This window comes from Cyanistes caeruleus, chromosome 3 (assembly GCF_971803275.1).
Source record: "Cyanistes caeruleus chromosome 3, bCyaCae1.hap1.1, whole genome shotgun sequence".
Taxonomy (NCBI): domain Eukaryota; kingdom Metazoa; phylum Chordata; class Aves; order Passeriformes; family Paridae; genus Cyanistes; species Cyanistes caeruleus.
In genome coordinates this window covers 17,142,866-17,164,308 of record NC_141703.1, presented here as the reverse complement: position 1 = coordinate 17,164,308, position 21,443 = coordinate 17,142,866, and the positions used below count along the sequence as shown (strand labels likewise).

The following is a 21,443-nucleotide window of genomic DNA, read 5'->3' as shown; positions in this document are numbered from 1 at the left end:
TATATGAGAGCAGCACTTAAAACATCTAAACATATTTAATACTACCCATTTGTTATCCTGGAAAAGAGTTACAAACTCCTTATTTCTCGTCCAGTCCTTTCTGTCCTATCTACAGGGAATACAAATAATATTTACTGTGGGGCACAAACTATCTACCATCTCCATGAGAAAACAGGAATGCATCAACCTTCTCAGGTTTACAACTAACTAGGGAAGAGAGATAACTCAAAGCTTTGTAGCACCACCTTTAGCTGGAAGAGATGCAGCCTACCACATCAGGAGGAGGATTACTGTTATTTCTGGAGAAGAATTATGGTCACGCCACTACACCATGATACATTCCAAAGATCAGCACAAAGCTTAAAAATGCTTGCCAAATACTGTTAGGAAATTATTAGGAAACAACTGGAAAATGAAATTATTGTGAAGAAAATTATACGTTACTTCCACTGAAAGAAAGCTGGTCATGATGTTTTCAATTATGAAAAATCCCTTTTGGTACTTACAGGAAAAAAATCAAAACCACAAAACAAACAAAAAACAACCAAACAAAAAACAACAACAACAAAAAATCACCAAATACTTCAAAAAATTACTTCCTTATTTCTTTGAGCCCTTAAGAGCAAGTTACATTTTCAGGTGATTTTTGAAGCCACTGCTTGAGGTAAATATTTATAAAATTTTTATCACTTATTAAATCTGAAATGTGTACCAATATGAAGCATGTATGTACTGTGTGAACCTAAACAGAGTACCAAGAAGCACTGCCACTCCTTATGAAAATAAGAGGAAAGCTCATTTCTTCAGTACATTTCTAAATGCATGAGTGATTTTCCACACATGAATAACTCCTGCTTGGTTATCAAATTAGATTCAAGGGAAAAGTCAGTCTTCTCTGTAACCAGCAGAGGGAAGGGAAAAAAAAAAACAACAACAAAACAAAAACAACCTTCATTATTTTCTTGCTACTTAATACACGGTTTGTAATGTATGGTAATTATGAGGTCAGTGAGACAGAACCACCTTTTGTAGACAATCTTCAGGTCTCTCCATTCCAGAAAGCTGCACATTTTCGGTTTGCGGGCTAATACTGTTTGAACAAGTTCCCTTGTGATTTTCTTCTTTTCTTTGTCAGATAATGGGACATACCACTTCTGGAGTCTCAGTTTCCCCTGGCGACTAAAAAGCAACATAAACTGCATCTGTTGAATGGAAAGGAGGGGAAAGAAGAAAAGCATTAATCTCAGTCTCTGAGTTTCAAAAAGATCTCTCTCTGAGAAAAACCAAATAGGAAGCAAGACGGACATCCAAAACCTATACTACATTATATATTTCTATAGCACTGGCAGATGTTACACAAGATTTGGAAGTAGCAATGATACAAAGGATTCTGCTGAGCAAGGTCAGTCAAGCCAAAGGCAGAAGAAAGCGCACACAAGTTTCAGAAAGCGGTGTCAGAACCATCGGCTAGCGAGCGAATATACCCCAATCTCAGACCAGCCACGTCCAGCACCACTATGGTTTATTTGCCTTTTCTACCCAAAATGACAGAAAATCTGCACAGCAGACTCTTCCAATACACAACCTCATTTCCAATTCACCGAATTAGAGCCTTACAGGAGCAATTTGCACTTAAAATCTTTCTGAAAAGCCTCGGAATACTTTAAAAGGCATCAGACCTCCCAGCGGAGAGTCCTACGGCACAGAAAAGCCCAGTCTTTTCCCACGTTACACAAAAGGCGAGATTAAGTGCTTTCCCTGCGGTCCTATGTTCCAGGTCTCGCTTCCTCTAAAGGAGTGATGTTGCAATTGTATTTTAAGAGGAACTTGCCGGGCTGTGTTTTCCAGCAGCTGTAGCATTAAATGAAATGGCTTGGGCTTTTTTCTTTTGCCTTTTCGCTCGAAGTTGTATAGGGCTGAGGAAGTTTCCCAGGCAATATGACAGACATGAAATACGATGCGAAAGCCCAGCTTGGTCCCGGGTGACAAGCGTGACCAGCGCCAGCCGCGACGAGCGGCGGCCGCGCCCGCAGCGACTCCGCGGTGCCAGGGCGCGGGCAGAGCCCCGCAGCCGCCCAACATCCCGCCTCGCCTCCCCACCGGCCCCAGCACCGCCCCGGCTCCCCCCTCGCGGAGCGGGCGGCTTGGGAGACGAGCCCGGCTCCGCGCGGCTGTGCTCACCGTGCCCGGGAGATAGCGGAGCTGAGGCGGAGAAGAAGGCACCGCTGCCCAGACCCGCACCAAGGGTGCTGCCGCCGCGGCCGCCGAGCGGGACTGAGGGAGGGGTCGGGAGGGGACGGGAGATGCCGCCGCCGCGAGCGCGCGCGCGCCTCAACGGCCGCCCCCCTCGGGCAGGTCAGGGGCGGGGCCGGGACCGAGAAGGGGCGGGGCCGGGCTGGAGAGGGAGGGGCCCGAGCGCCTTCGAACAAAACTTTATCAGCTGCCGCGGAGGGGGGACACGAGCGAGCTCGGCCGTCACCCAATCGGAGAGCTCAGCGCGCGGGAGGGCGGGAGGAGCGAAGCTGTTCTGGACCAATGGGAGGCAGGAAAGGGCGGGGAAGGCGGAGCTGGTGATGGCGGCAGGAGGGGCTGGAGCAAGAGGCGGGGTTTAGATGCCCTAATCCGCGTGGCCCGAATTGCGATAGGCCAATGGCCTGCGCGGTAACAGCCAACCAGACGGCGCGGTGCAGATAGCGGTCCGTAAGTAGCCAATGGGCTGGGGCGGCACGGAGCCGGGGAAATGACATCAGTCAATCAGGCGCCCGGAGACTGAGGCTCCTCCCCCGGCCCCGCCAGCTCCGAGCCGGGGGGGAGTAAGGGAGGGGCGGCCGAGCCGCGCATGCGCCGCGCGGTGTTTGCTTCCAGCACGTGCGCGCCAAGGGGGCGGGGAGGGAGGGGGGCGGAGGCTGAGGGGGCGCGCGCTGGGCGGGAGTAGCTGGGCTGCCTGTGAGGGGACCCAGCCTGTGAGGGGACCCAGCCTGTGGGAGAATTGCCTTTCTGAGGGGGCCCAACCTGTGAGAGAACTATCGTTCTGAGGGGACCTAGCCTGTGGGAGAATTGTCCTTCTGAGGGGGCCCAACCTATAAGGGAATTATCCTTCTGAGGGGATTGAGTCTGTGAAGGGATTGTCCTTCTGGAGAGACCCACCGTATGAGGGGATTGTCCCTGCAAGGGGGAGTTTTTCCCCTAAAGTCACCCTGATTACGAGCTGCAATTAGATTGGCAGGACCAGCCGCCGACGCGGACTTAGCGGTGTTGTGTTACATTAATGCTTGGTTTTAAAATTATCATTCATGTGCATCTACAGAGACTGCGTGCTGAAACAGATCGGATTGGGGGTTTGGTTGGTTGGCTGGTTTTGGTTTTGTTGTGGATTGGTTTGGTGTTAAAATTCTAATGGAGATGGGCTGAAAACACACTAGTTAGTTGAAAGAAGCAGAGCGGTGTTTCTGCAAGCCGTAGTCGGAGAACCTAATTGTAAAAGAAAATGTTTCAAACACCTAAAGCTCTCAGCATCGTCGCTGCTCACCACCACCCCCCAGCAGTAAATGAACAGCAAATCTGACCGGGCTGATCCGATAATGGTGAGACAGTGACCGGCAGAACCCGGGAGAGGGTCGTGCTCCCAAAGCGGCTCTCCGTCAGGAGCAGCTCACAGCGCCTCAGGATGTGTCACGCTTTTATTACTTTCTATTATTGACACTTTAAATTAGCGCCCATTCTTCTGACTACGAAACGGCTATGGCAGCAGAAACTGGGGCTGGAGATGCTTTTGTGTAAAAATGTGCATGGTCTGAAAGAAAAGCCAATTTTCTGGCATTTCAAGGAATGCTATATAAATTGCACTTGAGGAAAACTGCAGATATATTCCTGATTTTATAGAAGAGGTTGTAATTGTAAGAATGAAGTGTCGTGGGGACAAGGAGGCGTTTGTGCAACCAAGCTGAATGGATCAGGCAATTGCAGTATTAGAGGTCATGTAGAAAATGAGAGCTGCTGTTGTAGGGGCTTGTTCCTGTCACATTTAATGTTCGTTGAGCAGCTGTCCCGTTCTTATGTTAACCTGCCTTTCATCAAGCACAGAACAGTTGTGCTTAGATCTGTTACCTCGGAGAGTCTGCCCTTACACCGGGGTGTTACTTTGTCCTCAGTAGTTGCCAAGCTTTGCAGTTCTGCTTCTTTCCCGTGAGGTTATTCCATGGTCTAGAATTCCTTGTTTTTCAGAAAACTTTCATAAACAATCTCTTTCCTAATCAGCACTTTTCTCATTGAATTCAGCATCATGTATTTGTTGATTCTCTGAGTGCATGTACACATCAGAGGCTTTGAAACCTCCTAAATCATAATTTGAACCAGAAACCAACTTTTATTTCTCTTCATTTGTGCAACTTTCAGTTTATTAGCATCGTTATGGTAACAGGAGCTCCAGAATGAATTTCTGAAGGAGTTACACCAGACCTGTGTTATGATTTGTCACTTCCCAGCTCAGTGCAATATTTCTGCATATGGATCAAACCACACATTTTGCAAATACATAGTTGATTGAAATCAAACCACCCAGATGGTTCAAGAAATGTCTGTGTTTTGATGGCATAATGTCTCAAAGCTTCAGCTTCAGATTTTTTTTTTCTTTTTCAATCCTGGTTGGTTTCTTTGTTTCTTTGTTTTGGTTTGTGGTTTTTTTGCCAGATTTTACTGCCCATTTACAGTTTATAATTTCATACAGTGATACAAGGGCAATTGTTCCACTACTTTTCTCCCTTCTCTCTTTTACTTGGCTGGATTTCTTCAGACTGTAGCCTGGAGTTTTTTCATTATGTCTCCTGGGCAGAATCGCTCTGCTATATGCAGTTTCAGGTGCTCTGATAAGGCATGTGAGACCAGTGCTACATGGTGGAAGCACTGGTGGAAACTGTATCCAGGTCCAACTTGGCAGAAGCTTTCTGTCTTCCACAGTCTGTCCTGCCTCCTCATCTCTATTTCAGAGGATGCAATGTTCTCAAGCCTGCTGGGATTGCCACTCATACGATCATTCCTAAACTCATTTCTCTCAAAATGACCCTGCTTATTTTAAGCAGTTTAAGGTGTGATTCCATGTCATGAGTTTCAGATCATCTAAACTCTCTCCTTCCATTCCCACCTCCACGTTCCCATCTCTTTTCCTATGCTGGCATTTTGCCCCATCTTGTATTGCCAACAAGACTGGTTTTGGCTGTACAGGTGACTGAGAGAGTTGGCTTCAGGACTGAGTACCTGTGTCAGGGGACAGTGACAGAAGTAATGCTGTCCCTTCTGTTCCTACCATTTCTTTCAGGAGCTTCAGAAGACTTGCTGTTCACTTTTTTTTCAGTGTTACAATTTGCACTAATTGTCCCTCTTAATACCAAATCCATCATTTGTTCCTGTATGAAATTATCCTGTCACTTACCCATTGAACTAGCAATGTACTGAACTAGTGCTAATTATCAAATTGATAAAGATATATATGATGCTTACAACAATATGTCTTTGAGTATTCCACAAACCCGTGACAGTGCAGATGTCAATGCAGTCTAATTTTAGACTTGACACAGTGAGTCTTCTGTTCATTAGCTTTTGTTCATTGTCTTATATCCAGCTTGATGATAATCCCCTGATTTATTTTGGATGGATTTTTTGTTAGCTGCTATAATTGTAGAATCCTTTGTATAGTTGTAGAATCCTTTATATTCCATTTTAGATGTAAGGCAAGTCTTTGGGGGATATGTTCATTGACCAGAAGACATTTGGGGTCCTTAGCCAGGTGTTTGCTTTGTAAGTTATTTCCAGCATGACTTGAGACACAGAAGAGAAGTGCCTGGAGCTGGAGAGAGAATCAGGAAGGAAGTTTACATCAAACAAGATCAAATTTGCTTGGATTTGACTGGTATGGTTTATGTCAATTTCGGTAGGTTTGTTTGTTTGCTTTTAGTTAATTAGACTCTAGTTGTTTTGACTCGAATAGTGGCTCTTATACATAAATTAATAAGGCCAACCTCCTGGCATTTGGCACTTCGTGCATGTTGTTATTGCCAAATCTGAAGCTCATAAAATGATTTTGTTGTGTTTTCACTCTCAGCCAAAATGATGGGTAACATGAACTTTATAACATGAACTATTCATTAATTACAATGGAAAATTCACTTACAAAATTTTAACAGCTTTTCTTTTCTTCACACAGAATTTAGTAAAGGAAGGGTTTGCTCCTGCCTCCTTTTCAGCCATCTCAGCACCCTACAGAAGAGGGCAACATACTTTTAGAGTACATGCTGTGTTTTTGCAGTCCTCTGCTGAAGTAGGGCATTGATGTGTAAGACTCATTTTACTTTTAATTTATCTTCTTGATGCTCACTATCAGGCTACATTTCCATTGACTGAATAACTATGGAGTCATTATGAAGGCAATAAGAACTGAGTTACTACCCTTGGAAGTGATTAGTGCTGGATTTTTGCCTCTTAAGCCTTCAAACAGGATGTTACGTTAGTATATGCAATTCCCTTCCCTGATGTGCTGTCTGAGCACTCAAGCCAAGCTATCAGTGTCCCATTATGATTCATGCAGAGCACTAATCCCAATGGAACCAATGGAAGTAGAAATGAGACCACAAATGACAGTTTTGCTGTGCTCCTTTTTTTAATTTTTTTTTTAATTTTTTTTACATGGAGTGATCCCTCTTGATGAAATAATAGACTATTAAGTGCAATCTAGTAGCCTGATTACTAGGTGCTGTTAAATCATCAGATCATGGCTGGTGTCCTTACTCCTCTGTCTTTTCTTCTTTTCTTGCATGTCTTCTTTGAAACACAGTTGGTTTTCAACAGACACATATGGTTCTCAGGAACACAGATGTCAGGTTACATGTGTGATAGGCACAGCTCCAAAATGATCATCATGGAGGTTTATCCCTGAAGCTGAATTTTCAGAGCTGAAGGAATAGTTTGAAGCTGAAGTGTGCAGCCTGGTTATGAGAATTACAGTCTAAACCATGCCTTACATGTGACCTTTGCTTTGGGAAATAAAACCATGGTTTTGAAACTGTCTAGATATGTAGAAATGAGGCAAGGGAGTATGGTAAATGCCAGTCAATGAGGGCTACCTCTTAGCTACCATATTTATTAGCCTCAGCCTGGTGCAAGACACAGGAGCCATTTGAATAGGACATTCACAAACCATCTGTCAGCATTGGCTGTGTTGGGCTAGTGAGCAGCAGATTTCTCTCTTACTTGGGTCATGTTCTTATCTTTTGTTTGTCCACGTTTTTGTTGGAGTAGTACTCAGAAGCCTCAAGTGAAGAAAATAACTGCACTGCAGACATTTATGAAGAGGTTGTTATAACTGCTAATGCTTCCTGCTCCACTGCTACAAACTCTGCCATAGTGGAGCAAGAACCTGAACAGTTTCTGAAGGAAGTGTGTGAGGAAATCTGAATTTTAAGCCTCATAAGGAAGTTGCTGGGAGAAATGGAGAGAGGAAAGGAGAGGAGACTGGGATTTCTAAGACTGCATCAATACTTTAAAGAGTTGTTCAGTACCGCATCTCACGTATATCTTGTTCATTCTTTGGCAGTCCTAAGAAAGCAGTTGCTGCCACTGCTGTTTCTGAAGTGGCTGATGCTGCAGGTTAATGTGCTTGCTGTATCCATCCCCTCATATGAAGGACAGGCTTGTGCAGAATTACTCAATATTTCCCAGGATGAAGAAATATTTTTAATATACCAGGGCATGACTTCGGATTGGACACCTAGAATGTCAGACACATTCAGAGGAAGACACTGCAACAGGTTTTCTGGTACACAGTTTGGTCATCCTAAATCCACTATATCCACTTCTGTACTTGCATTGAGACAGGCCCAACTGGTGATCCTGTAAGGCCTCTTTATCTGTGTGTGGAGACTGATCTAACATACCTTAAGAGGTACTGCTTTTTGCACCAAGGAGATAATCCAATTTCCAACTTCTGACTTTCCTGGATTGGCATATTGCTTTGTGTAGCCAGGAGATACAGACTTCCACAGCAAGTGTCTTAATTTTAAGCATGTATAAACTTTTCATGAAAACTTGGAAACTACTCTGACTCTGAGATGGCAACCTGAAACCAGAATTTTTCATGTTATAATCAAACTCATAAATCTCCCAAACTTCCACATTGATTCTACAGTATTACACTAAGCTTTTATTTCAAATCATTCTGGCAGACTCAGTATAACTTCCTCTGTTGTTTTAAAGAAAATATACTGCATGTTCTGCCACTACCATAAAGGGATCACACAATCTGTAAGGTCTTCATTTACTGCCATTCTCTTCTTTGGCTGAAGTGCTTTAAGGTGATGAAACTGGGACAGTCAAGGCTCAAGGAGAATTTAAATGATGTGTAGATATTGTGCTGGCTGTGTCCACGTGTGACAATTTTAGCCATGTGATTTCTCATTCAAGCTGCCTAGACCACCTCTATTGCCACGGCTTTGTGAAGCCAATCCTTGCAGTGCAACCCTCACAAAGCTGCAGAACAGCAGTGACAGCAAACATCTTGCCACCAAATGTGCATCATTTACCTGGGAACTTGAGATTCTGACAGATTTTGAAGAACTAGAGTGCATCTGGAAAGAGTGTGATAAAGATCAGCACAGGGTCTCATGGAATGGGAATGTGATTTTATAAACAAAATCTCTGTAAACTGTTGACTCTTTCTTTTTATGCTTTCACACCCACATACTGGGAAATACCAAAATGTGTGTTTTTAATTGGTCTGGCCAAGATCATGTGTGTGATCACACAGAGAATAAGGATGCTGTTATTCCTCATTGTGCCTCTGGGCTTCTTGGTTGGCAAGTGAACTGATTCTGAACTTGCTTTTTATATCTCTAGGAGGGAGTACTTTGCCTTCACCGTACTTCGCCTCACTGTTTTGTTTCACTCTTCACAAATCAATGAATTTCATGAAAGTGTATATTTTTGGCCCTGGACTCATTCTTTGTCTTGTTTGATACCCTATCTTTAGGTCAGTTTGTTCTTCCTCTCTGTCCACATAACTTTTTAACACATCCAACTGCTTCTTCTGGTACTTTCACACACAGACAGAGACACTTCCACTCTTACTCCATTAATGCCAATCTTAAAATTTTTTTCACATCACTGTAAAATAAACAAGTAGCTCCCCCTACCTCTTTGAACACTTTGTTCAAGTCCGAGCCTCACTTTTTATTTAATGAAGATTTATTTAATACAGCAGGATATCAAATACACTTAGAAGACTGTCCCAGCAAGATGTGACCCCATTTACTCTCTGACTTTAGGATTCTGTGCTATTCTAGAGGGTTATTAGTGGAACAGAGCCAAAAGGACATTCAATTATTTACTTAAGTCTGAAAGGCCAGTGTTTCACAAGTACAGAGTATGCTATTAACAAGGATGAATCCTTTGGCAATGTATCCTTTCTACTGCAAAATACTTGCCTAGTGGTACCCAAGACCCTTATTACAAATTCATGAATGATTTTAATGCATCCTGGCAGCTTTCAGAAGCATTGCAATCATGTGGAAGTAAGAAAGGAAATGAAAAGATCACTGGTTTGTGCAAAATAATACAGCTATGCTCATATTTGATCTAGTTGTCTAGTGGAAAAGGAATAATTGAACTTTTTTTTAAAAAAAAATTAACAGACATTTATATTACATTCCATCTCACCAGTCGATTTAGAAGTCTTGTTCACATAAGAGATAACTCAATATAGATCATCAATAAAAGACAAAGGATGTCTAAAACGGGCACAGTCCTTGGTGTGTTGGAGGAGTTGTAAAAGCGTGTTGTAAACCTCAACTACCCCTTTCCAGAAAGTAATACACTAACAGAAAAATCTAGCTTTCAAGTCCTTTCATTTCTTCATAATATTTTGAAGACTCTCCCCAAATTGTGGGTTTTTCTTAGAGCACTCTCAGCTTGGAGGCAGTTTTTGTTGCAGAGACAAAGGTGTCAGAAAGGAAAGTGGATCTGAGAGTGAGCAGCATTTTTTTTCCGTGGGGCAATCTGGTGCTAAATGATAGTGGCACTTGACAAATAACATTTATTGTGGTACATGCTTGAAGAAGTATCCAGTAGCTGATTTCTAGTACAGTTTTGATAATAATATTTTTCCCATTAAGCATCTGTTATGGAAACAAAAGAGATATTATCTGATCACAAGCCAGAGAGGAAGCATTGAATAGGATGCATTGAAATGAGGACTGTTGTGTATAACACAATCAACCCTGATGTAAATCCAAAACTAAAGATTCAGACTTTCAAAATTCTATCTCTTATTTCTATAGAGCCAAACATAGCTGAGCTTTGGATAGGGCTCCTAAATGCTATAAAATCTCTTCCTTCTGTAAAGAGATCAAATTTGTCCCACTTGCTCAGATTTACAGAATAAATTGATTTAAAGAAAGCTTAAAAATAATATCTCTAACCAGTCTTTCATGAAGAAATAATTCAAAGTTTTACAGTTTGCTTTGACACTGATAAATTATATCAATCATCATCACAATTGTCTTCAGAATTATGCATCTTCCCTCTCCATTCAGTCATGAGTAATTTGCATGGAGTGGTATCAAAGAACAGTGTAGTGAAATTACCCCAAGGTAGCTAAACAGTCTGAAAAAATTAGGCCTGTACATAAAGTACAGGTAAATTTAAAAAGGTTCCGCAGACAAGAGACCCATGCCTGAAACAGAGCAACAAGCCAGTAAATATTTAGGTTTATATTTATTTACAAATGTTTGTAGCAGATGGTTACCAACATTTCATCAGTGTGGCTGTTTAAGCAACTTAAAAGCTGTAACAAACAGCCCAATTTATGTAGCAGCTCGCCTGCTTCAGCCCACTCTCACTTGCATTACCCAGAATGGCTCCCATTACAATTCATCACAGCTAAGTAGCTGAAAAAGGAAATAGTGCAAAACCAGGAAAGCAGCATGGTTGTCCAAAACTAGAGATCAGTGGTCTCCCCATCACAGATGCCTGCTTTGACAGATACTTCTGTGCACAACAGTTTTCAGAAGAGTTCTGTCTCCCATGTACACAGTGCACCTGGGTTATTACAGCTTTTAGAGACTAGATATGCCAACACTACCTTAGGTGCTAGTTAGGTATAATTTCACCACTTTCTTTTTAAGACAGCACATTTAGTAGATGAACTAAGGTAGTCTCTTCTTTCCCCACATTACCCTCCTTTTCATACAACAGCCGAGGTGGCTTGGATGGGGTGATGGCTGACAGATGAAGGTGGCTACTCAAAAGGGTGTCTGTGACACACTTTGGTTAAAAAATACTGTCTGAAGAAAAGAGATAGAAATGAGGGTCTCAGCTTAATTTCCCCCAAAGAAGGCCTTACACCTAAAAATAATGCATTTAGAATTGTCATATAGAATATACAGTTTGGTATACCTCCTAATGAAACGGAGAGCTGGACTGCTCTCAAATATTTAATTTGTTCACAAATTCAAGAATAAAGATTATCTCTTCATAGGCAGCTGGACGAAACTACTAGTGATGCCAGTGTAGATAGAAGAAAACATCAATTTTATCACCATAAAAAGGATGGACAGTATAAGTAAACACTGATTTAAAAATGGAAACAGGAATGCTTGATTTGTAAACATTTATTGTGAAGCATACTTTCGTGTTTCTTTGCTGGCAAGTGGTAAGGAAAAGGGTAGTTGCTGGTTAAAGGGAATGTCACTGCAGGTGGCTCAGAGTAGAGTGTACCACCATCATTTCACTGTCTGACGGCCTCAGAAACCCAGGCCTCAGACTTGGTGTGGTGTGAGTGCACATCAGTGTCTGAGAAAGTGTTATTGACTGTACATTTGCACTCCTTTGTTCTTCCTGGGGAAATTCTCTCTACAGTGACAATGTGCAACATCATACAAACTAAAAGGTTGTAGTTTATGCTGATTTAATTGATTAGGTTTAAATTACTAAGATGCTGAGAATAAAAGGGGTTTTTTCCTTTTCTGTCTTTCATTTATATGTGCGCTAAAAACAACTTTCATAAGAAAATCTCTTAAATTAGGAGTGATGTGCTTTAAAATATTCTTTCTGTGTCACTTGCCACATTCCACAGCACGTTTCATATAAGACCACGCTGTGTATGTTTAGATACGATGCTTGCCCACAGTACACTTTGCTGAGGTCCCCCCTCAGAGCTGAGGAGCTCCAAGCTTGCACATTAGCCCAACGTGGGAACTTTTCCATGTCACAGCGTGACTGATGCTCCCATTGACTCGTTATTGCTGTACCCATTCGTGTGTAGTGGAGCATTGAGCCAGTACCTCTATGTGTGCCAGGACCTGCCATTGTGCCACCCATGGGAGCCGTGGCATGCCTGGGAATGACAGGGCTGTGGGTCAGGGATGCAGGACTACTGACACTGGCTTGTCTGAACCCTCACTGCAGATCTACCCAGTCCTAGAAACAGACAGGCACTGCGTTAGTTTTGGGTCTTAAAGCAGCTCCAGACTGAAATTGCCAGACTGAGGAGGAGATGATGGATGTGTGCAGGCTGAAAACTGGCTGGGAGCCCTGAAAACTCTCCAGTGTAGACATCAGTGCTTTGGAAACTTTGGCAGCATCTCCACTTACCTTCCACCGAGTGCTGAATCATCCTGCTCAGCTGGGATGAGCAGCAGCTGGCCGGGGGGGGATGCCAGGGATGCTGCTGTGCTAAGGGGCAGTGCCTGGCTGGGGCACAAGGTGAGCTTTGAGGCTCAGGGTGAATTTTGGGGTTTGGGAGACTCTTGATTCCTGGATGGGAGCACAGACGATCTCCCACCCACACAGGGCAGATACCTCCAAAACCAGGCAGAGCCAAACATGTCCATATCAGAAAAAGGAAGATTCACCAGACACCATGCAGGCAGACTTACGTGGTTGCCCTTTTCTCCCTTTGCTGCAGAGTGGAGCAAGTGCCTTGCCATCTCTTGGGAAGCAGAAGCTGTGGGCCTTGCTGCTGGTGGATGCAGCCAGTGCTGTTAGACTTGTCTTAGAAGTACCTGGTAATGACATATTTAAAATACATCAGATTACATTTTCATTAGTGTTGGCACTTCTGGAGAGAGAGGAATGCTGAGTGGTGATCATTATTATTGCTTTAACAAATTGTGTCTGTGCATGGCTGCCACCTGCCACTCTCAGTACTGTGCTGTAAAGAGAGCCCTGGATTTAAATCCAAGTGGTGACCTTGTTATCAGTTCCATGTTTTCAAAGCCCACAGAAACCTGGACCCAAATTATGGAATTTAGAAATAAATACAAAAGAGGTTTACCTTATGGTTTGAGTTCTAGGTCTTTATAATCCATACAGAAAATTTTTCATTTTTCTTTCCACAGTAGGCTAAGATTTTAGTTACAGGAAGAAGGAAAGGAAAGGGAAAAGAGGGGCGGAAAGAAGAAATGAAGAAAAGGATGGAAGAAGGGGAAGAAAATTAGAAGGGAACGGAGAAAGGTTAGAATAACAAGCAAGAAAAAGAAGAAAATAAAAATAATTTCTATGGAACAATGGCAGGAACTGTACCTTTTAGAAAGTAACTGGTAACATAAGTGACAATAGTTCTGTCAAAATGTGGCCCACTGAACAAATGTGAAAGACAAAGTAAATGAAAATATGTTATCTAGCAAATTATGGACATTAACAGGGTTGTAAAGCCACCCCATTCTCTCCTCATTAATTCCATGGCTTGAATTACTGAACTTGAGATTTCTTGTCTCCTCAGTACTCATGATTCTTGGGACTCACAGCAGTCTGTGTAATGGGTCACCTCAGTATTTTATTTTATTTTATTTTATTTTATTTTATTTTATTTTATTTTATTTTATTTTATTTTATTTTATTTTATTTTATTTTATTTTATTTTATTTTATTTTATTTTATTTTATTTTATTTTATTTTATATTATTTTATTTTATTTTATTTTACTTTCTGAAATGACAGCTGGGAATTCAAATTTTTACACTTGAGTCCTACCTTTACTTTCTTACCTATTGAATATGCAGATGCAGAAGGACAGAGTAATTTGGGATCTCTGGTTTCCCTAGCTGGCTGAGGGTCACAGACATAATATCAGAAGTGGAGTGGGGAATCCATGAATAATTGTCTGGGTGATGCTATGAAAGTAAAAAATTATTTTGAGGAAAAGACAGTGCTTTGACCTTTGTCTGGGTGCCCAACTTCCCTAAGACTTGTCCAGGCAATCACCTGGGTCAGCATGAAATATGGCATAGATTGTTTGGAAAGTGTAGCTTTGAGTCTTTATGCTGTGTAAATCCCTGCATTCAGCAATTTAACAGGGATGTCCAAATTTGCATCAATGGCAAGATTAGCCATGTCTTTAATTTAAAATCCAAAATCTTTGTCACAAATCTGGGGAAAATTACTCCAAACTTTGTTCCTCAACACTGGGAAATGTTGTCATGTAAATGCAAACTGTGGATTGGCTGTGGTCAGAGGTTTGTGATATTCATTGCTTCCATTTTAAACGTGTAGAAAGAATGGATTATGTAGTTGAAAGCCTGATAATTCTGTTATCCTTGTTCAATTTTTTAGCACCATCTGTTCTTCTGAACTGGAAATTCCTGACAAATCATATGAGCAAAAGCTTATTTTATTTCTCCATGCAGTAGGCAAACCATTAGAATTACCAAAATCTGGTTGGGCAAAGAAATATGTTTATAAAATGATTGGTTTAAGTCTTTGTTTTCTGAGAAAATGACTTTTTAATGTACTGGCAGCTGTCTCCCTCTGGCATGTTTTCAGTTTAACAGTTTATGTTAGAGCCAGATCATTTGTTTCATAACCGTCTGTAGCGTAACAAACAGCACTTTTAAGTCTCCCATCAGCCCAAATACCATATAAATGTTATCTGTCCCAATTGCAATACTTTTCCAATTGCTGTTTTCTTAATTGTGCCTGAAAAATGCTTAAATAATATGATCAGATGATAATCCTCTTTTAAGGCCCACAGGGTCATCTGAAACATTTGGATGTTTTTATTAGGTCATTTTTATTTAGTCAAGGAAGCTACCCAGCACATTAATGCCAAATAAATAAATAAATAAATAAATAAATAAATAAATTTGCTAAAGTAGTTCTAGAATGCTTATTTAAATCTTTCCTAGAAAAAAAAATAGTGTTATTTTCTGGTCCCTAGACCTTCCAAAATGTAGCGTGTTAGGCGCTGTGCAAATACAATCTGAATGTTTACATGCTAAATTAGGGTTTCAGTACAATGTCCTCATACTTTTCTTTCAGATATGAAAGCACTGGGCTTCATGGTCTCCTTCTTCCTTTTGTATCCAGTGGTGTTCTGTGGACCCAGACTGGTTTTGTGGGTTTTGTGAGTGCAGAAGTCTGCACAGAGTTAGCTGTCCATGCTTCCATCCCTTGGGAATCACACAGGACATCCTCACCACCACTTTGGTGCAACACCTGCACCTTGGATTGAAATTGCCACAGGAGTGGCAGCTGGAAGTGAAACAGAGAGAAGCTCTCTCTTTTTCATCTAAAGTAGTCTTTTGACATTTTATCTCCTTAACTGTATACTGTGGATATGCAAAAGCAGTCTCAGCATTGGTTTAATATTTCTGTTATTGGCTGATGTCTTAAGTTATAGGTTTCATATCTTCCAGATTCTGTACTGCATTAGTATATAACCCTGAACTTCACAGAAGGTGTTAGCAAGTTCTCTTCACAGGGTAGTTAGACAAAACAATCCTTTTCCAGCCTGAGAACCAAGGACACTGTTGCAGCTTCGGGCCCAAAAAATACAAGCAGCAGCGAATTGAGGAGAGCAATCTGGGAGGATGGGACTTCATAACCTGAAGCTGTAATTGGACAATTAACCCTAATAATGAACATGATGTAATGTTCATAATGTAATAATGTAAATGAACAAAAACTAATAAAAGTGTGAAAACTCATGACTCAGAATCCAGCTTGAGTCCACCTTGGGTCCATCTTGGGTATAGCCACAGCCAGGCTCTTGGACTGCCCAAGGTGTATCCTTTGGAGGCCTTTTTAATAAATACCTCCTTTTTTCCTTTAACACTGTCTAGCCTCTCTTCCAGATAGCCTCACAAGGCATCAGGCAGTGTAGTGCAACCTCTCCCTGTTGCTTAGGAAAGAGAGAAGAATATAGGCCAATTGATCTGTAGTACAGTCTGATGCTACCAATACTCATTTGATAAGGGTTCCTTACATCCTTTTGAAGAGATGTTACTGATTTTACTAATTGATTAGATCCACTGGTTCCATTGTAGAACCAGAGCAATCCTCAGGCACCTTAAGGCTTAAAGATGTTCTTTGATCATAACAATAGCATTTGTACCATCTCCTAAATCTCATTCTTCTAATAAATTTTGCAGCCAAGTTAGGAAGGATCTACTTAGTAAGTAGAAAATTTTCTTACAAACCACATAGTAAATGTTGCCAGTCTCTGGAATATTTCTGAGATACATCTGTGTCCCTGATTTGTCCCCAGGCTGTATGCATTTGGAACTGAAACACATTCTGTGTCACAATAATGTGCTTATGGACCATGTTAAAACAGAACAAATATTAAAACCTTCACAAGTCTTGTACCACAAATGATAGATGCATAAAGGAGGAGAAAATACAATCTTTCTCTAGGAAGAAATGTCGGGATAAAACATCTATAAGGGAAAATGTATCTGGAGGGTGGCTTTTTAGGTGAGAAGCTGAAGTCCCATTAAATAAGTATATGTTGACAGACTACTGCCATGGGCAGAAAAGGTGGTTTGGTCTGTGGCTTCTGAGATTTTCATTATAATCTGTAACAGTACTGATGTGATACTAATATGAAATGTGGAGTTACAAAGGCAGAATTACCAGGGTTGTACTGTGCATTGCATAGAAAGGGAAGATCTTTTAACCACAGAACTCTCCATGTCAGCCAGGCTGATGTTCAGTGGCAAAAGAAGCATAATGGTCAGAAAGGTAGCTATGGGACTTGTGTGAATATCCTAAATGATCCAGCTTAAACTTGAAGACCTCCTAAGTAAGGGAAGTACATATTGCATTTGTTATTTAATCTATCTCTTTGAGTTATTATTATTAACCTTAGCAAAGATCCACTCATTTTGGAATCTGAGAAGCTTGTATGTATTATATTCTATGTATGTGACATGTCTTTTAGAACATGAGCTCATATTATTGAACCTCTGGGAAAACATTCCATGTAAGCTATTTAAGTTGAAGTTGCACCTGTATTTACCTACAGATACATTGCAGCTCTCATCGCAACATTCTGTCTGTGGGAACCAGAGGGGAGGAGACACACGATTCATCATTAGTGCTTGCTCTAGTTCAGGTACCAGAACAGCACACCGGGAGTGTGCTCCCAGATGCTGTAACAGAGGTGGAAGCAGAGGTAATCTTCAGGGCTAACAGCTTTATTGTGAAGTCCCAGCTCTCAAGTGTTGGTAAATGGAGGAGCTGCTGGCAAGACCGTGTGCAAAGATCTCAAATCTGGCTCATTTTTGCTTCCTCTCTGGCTTGGGAAGCTCAGACTCATGGTATGTAGGCAAAGCACTCATGTCTACCTGAGCAAGATTCAGTTCTGGGAAGCTCTGTCAGCACAGTGGCATTCAGTGTGGGCTTTTCTCCAAGTATCAGGGGATTGGTGCAGCACAAAATGGGACATAGCTCTCCTGGGTGAAAGCAATGCTGAGGAGAAAGCTGAAATTAAGCCACAGTATTAGAAACAAAAATATTAATAATTCTGAGTACAATTTTCATAGTTAATAAAACCTCTTTGATTCAGTGTTTTAAATTGTGGAAGCTCTTGCAAGATGCTCTCAGCTCTGAAGTGTGTCCTAAAGTATTTTTTCATCTATTCAGATGGCAGTGGAGTGTCAGGAATGTCACATTCTATGTGTGCAGATGTGTAATAGCATTCATGAGCTTCTGTGATGACACGGGTTTTGTTGGAGCTCTCTGACTATAACAGATCTCAAATAAGTGATTGTTCTGAGTAAATTGTCTATGCTATTGTTTTCCCACTGCAAACAGAACAGATCCATTTTTAAACAGGCTGGATAAAAATGACACAGAATTCAATGTGGGGAAAAAGGACAATTTCAATTATATTTTCCCTGATATTTCCTGAACTCTTGTCATATTTCTTTTTATTTTTTTTTACTGCATGTTTCTTTCTATTCAAGAACAGACAAAGCTTTGGAAAATGTTTCCTCCCATTAATAAACATAGGAATAATACACAATCATTCACTTTTTTTTTTATCTCTTACACAGCTACAAAAGGGGCAGAGCTTGGGATAAGGCATAACTTTGATAAGGCTTACTCCAAGCCACAGCTGAAGAGAGCTTTGCTTTTGTTTCTTAGATTTCAGATGCTAATTGCAGCAGGATACTTGTCCAATGCATTAGTGAAAGTCTCCAGTAGGACAAAGGTGCTTCAGCAGTCAATATTCACGGTTGAGCAGATGAGCTGAAGCCTCAGTATTTTACTGGGGAACTTGGAGCTGTCTGCCTGATGAGCCATTGAGGGGGGTTCACGACCTCTCTTGGTCATTAGAGGGGCCGTGTAAAATTTTGTGAGGAGAGGCTGTCAATCCAATACAGATGACAGCAGCCCAACTTGAAACTCTCACTGCAGTTTCAGCCAGATGCAGTATTGTCTTAGATTATGATTTACAGGACATTTACAAGATATTTCACTTCAGAGCAAGCAGAACAGCAGCAGCAAGTAGGGCAGCATGCCTCAGCAAGGTCTCATATACGTGCACCCTTGGAAGAACAGCCTTTGGAAGGACCATGATTTAAGAGACACTCTCTTGCCCAAATAGGCTGCTGGTTTTGGGGATATCACAGGCCACTCTATCCACCTTTCAGCTCACTGGCTTTCTGTCCACTTGGCTCCACTCCCCTGCTTTTGGGACTGCCTGCAACCTCATCCATCACCAGCACACAGAAGCATGACCTAGGCCAAGAGGGAGATTTTGGGCAGCTTCTGGCTAAGCAGGCAACTACTTCTTCCCTAGCATTCCCCTCATCCCACAGCTCCTGTTTATCTGAAACCAGGTGGTGCTGAATGTGCTGCTGCTGCTGCTGCCATGAAGCAGAGGTTCTGGAGGGAACCATGCTACCTTTTCTTTCCCTCTCCTCTTGGAAACACTTTCCCCAAAGCACTGGGGTTCCTGGGGTATTGCTTCTGGTGCAGAGGCATGTAGTGTTACTCAGGGAAAAACAAATGTCTGAGGCCAGAAAGGACCCACACTCATGTCCTTAATTAATGCAGTGCTTAGAGACTTCTGTTCTACTTAATAGGACACTTAAGAAATGAAAGACATTTATGTTCTAGAGCCTTCTGTTTTAAACTGCATTGTCAGCTAAAATGTGTGTATTTTTAAATTTAGCTTTCATACTATATCAATTCCGGACCCAGTCACATTTTCCCTGTGGTAATACTACTAAAGTAATTCTCAGCTGAGCCCATAGCTTTTTTTTATGTCTTATCACTCTTAGACAACTGGACATATGCAACAGATATTATGCATGTCCTGGAAATGAAGAATTATAGGAAAGGGTTGTCTCATCCGTGAGAGTGACTAAGTATTTTCCTGTTAAGAACATCAGACTCAGATTGTCTTTTGGAGTAACTCACACTCAAAATGTTCTCAAACCACTTTTAGTAATCCACTTTCCCTTTAATAGCCCCAAAGTGCCTGCATTATGTTCTTTGTGGATTCAAACTTTTCTATTTTAATTGCAGCAATTAAAAACATTAGCTCACAGCCACAGTTTGGGTGGGGTGAGAAGATATGCTCGTTGCTCCACATTTTACTTCAGTCTATTCTGGGCAGCACTATGAGCAAATGTCCTGTCTAAAATGATTTTGTTTTACTGAAAAGCCTATCACTGCTTCATTTTGTTTTCAGCAATATTCCTGCCCATTGTTGGGTGTTCCTGTGAGAACGAGATGCCATCTTGTGGTTGGATTTTCATCTCCCAAACCTAAGCTGGCTTTTCCGACAAACTAGTTCAGCTGTCTTGACAGCTTGAGAATGCAAAATAACTAAACCTGCATTTTTAGATTTCATTATGAACTCAAGTCCTTCACTAAGACCTACAGGCTTTTACAATAAAAGCTGGACAGTTTCGAGGTAAAATTGCCTGCTATTAATCATCATGTAGAATCTGACATTTGGAGATAATAATTTTTTAGTTATTGAAACAAAATGCTGATGATATGGGCAAATTCTTTTTTTCCAAAGTCGAGCAAACATGTTAATTTTGGGAAGTGTAATGATTTTGTGCAACTGCTTGGAAAAAGGTGGTGCAAGTATTATTCAAGAGGAAACTTATGTTTTCCATAATTTAGAGTGATATAAATAGCAGCTGGGACAACCTCATATTTTCCACCTAACTTCTCAACCTCAAGTGCAAAGCTGAGTAATAAGAATACCAAAAAGCAAAATATGCCTGGAGTATAAATTTTATAGACTTTGGGAATACTTACTCAAATACAGATTTTTGTCCAGTTAGTTATTCAAATGTTGCCCATAAAGTTAAAATCTATTGCTTTTGAGCTGCTACTCCCTGTGTTCTGATATATTTTGTGCAATATAAAGATCCACTTTCTTATTCCATCTTCTTCAGCAAATGAAAGAAAAGCCAATGGTATGATTGCAGAAATCTTCTAGCAATAGAGGATAATTGCTATCAAGGTTTCTTTACAAGGACTGTACCACGAGCTCTGCAAGCGGAGCAGTAGAGCCCTAATTATGTCAGAAACAACTCCAGTTTCTGGAACAGCTGAGGAATGAAAGCAATAACATGGATATGGTGCTGCTTTACCTCCCACTCCTTTTAGGCTACAAGTTCAGTCCAACTTGGTTCTAAAATACAATTTACATATTTTGGACCTGCTCTCAGGGCGCAGCTGCACACAGTCTGCAGACACAGACACTGCCTGAGTTGAGGCTAAATGGACTCAGGGGCATGCTGACCCTGGCTGGACACATCTCTACCCAGAAATGAAGCATGCCCAGAAACTTCCCTGTGAGTCAGGACTGCCTGCTGTGGGACAGCCCATGTTCGTTCCAGTTTGCCACCTGGCTGGCAGACAGAGGCAGCTGTAGGCACACAGCCTGCTAGCCAGGGCAACCCTGCTGCCTTCACTGCCAGACTGTGCCTGGCAGCAGCTCTGGGGCGCACTCGCTCAGCCACAGCGGGAGCCGGAGCAGGGTAGGGTAAACATCAGTGGTCCTGTGCTCAGGAACCTGCTTGGATTGACTAGGTGGACAAACACCAAGTAGTAAAGGAGCTATATGTGCAGCCAGGGAAGGAATAGAGCAACATGGATTGTTGTAGACTGTTTATTTGTTATTTGGTGTAATTCTGTGCATTGCACAG

General features: G+C 41.6%; 1 protein-coding gene and 1 long non-coding RNA gene across 7 annotated transcripts in view; one reads left to right on the top strand and one right to left on the bottom strand.

Annotated features, from left to right (window-relative positions):
- AP1S2 (adaptor related protein complex 1 subunit sigma 2) overlaps positions 1-2,885 on the bottom strand; it is a 31,532-nt gene extending 28,647 nt beyond the window's left edge. For 4 of the 6 annotated variants that reach the window (XM_086880016.1, XM_086880019.1, XM_086880017.1 and 1 more), the window contains exons 1-2: positions 2,182-2,826; positions 1,024-1,202 (exon numbers count right to left, since the gene is read on the bottom strand). In XM_086880016.1, the coding sequence (XP_086736142.1) occupies positions 1,024-1,202 (179 nt within the window). In that variant the 5' untranslated portion in view covers positions 2,182-2,826. Of the gene's footprint in view, positions 1-1,023; positions 1,203-2,181 lie in introns of all 6 variants that reach the window. The other 2 variants (XR_015284182.1, XM_086880014.1) reach the window with 2 other exon arrangements.
- Positions 2,869-15,971, top strand: LOC111922846 (uncharacterized). The gene is made up of 5 exons (XR_002860756.2): positions 2,869-5,905; positions 6,200-6,328; positions 12,950-13,049; positions 13,383-13,497; positions 15,301-15,971. It is a non-coding gene; the product is annotated as an uncharacterized LOC111922846 (long non-coding RNA).
- The last annotated feature ends 5,472 nt before the right edge of the window (positions 15,972-21,443 follow it).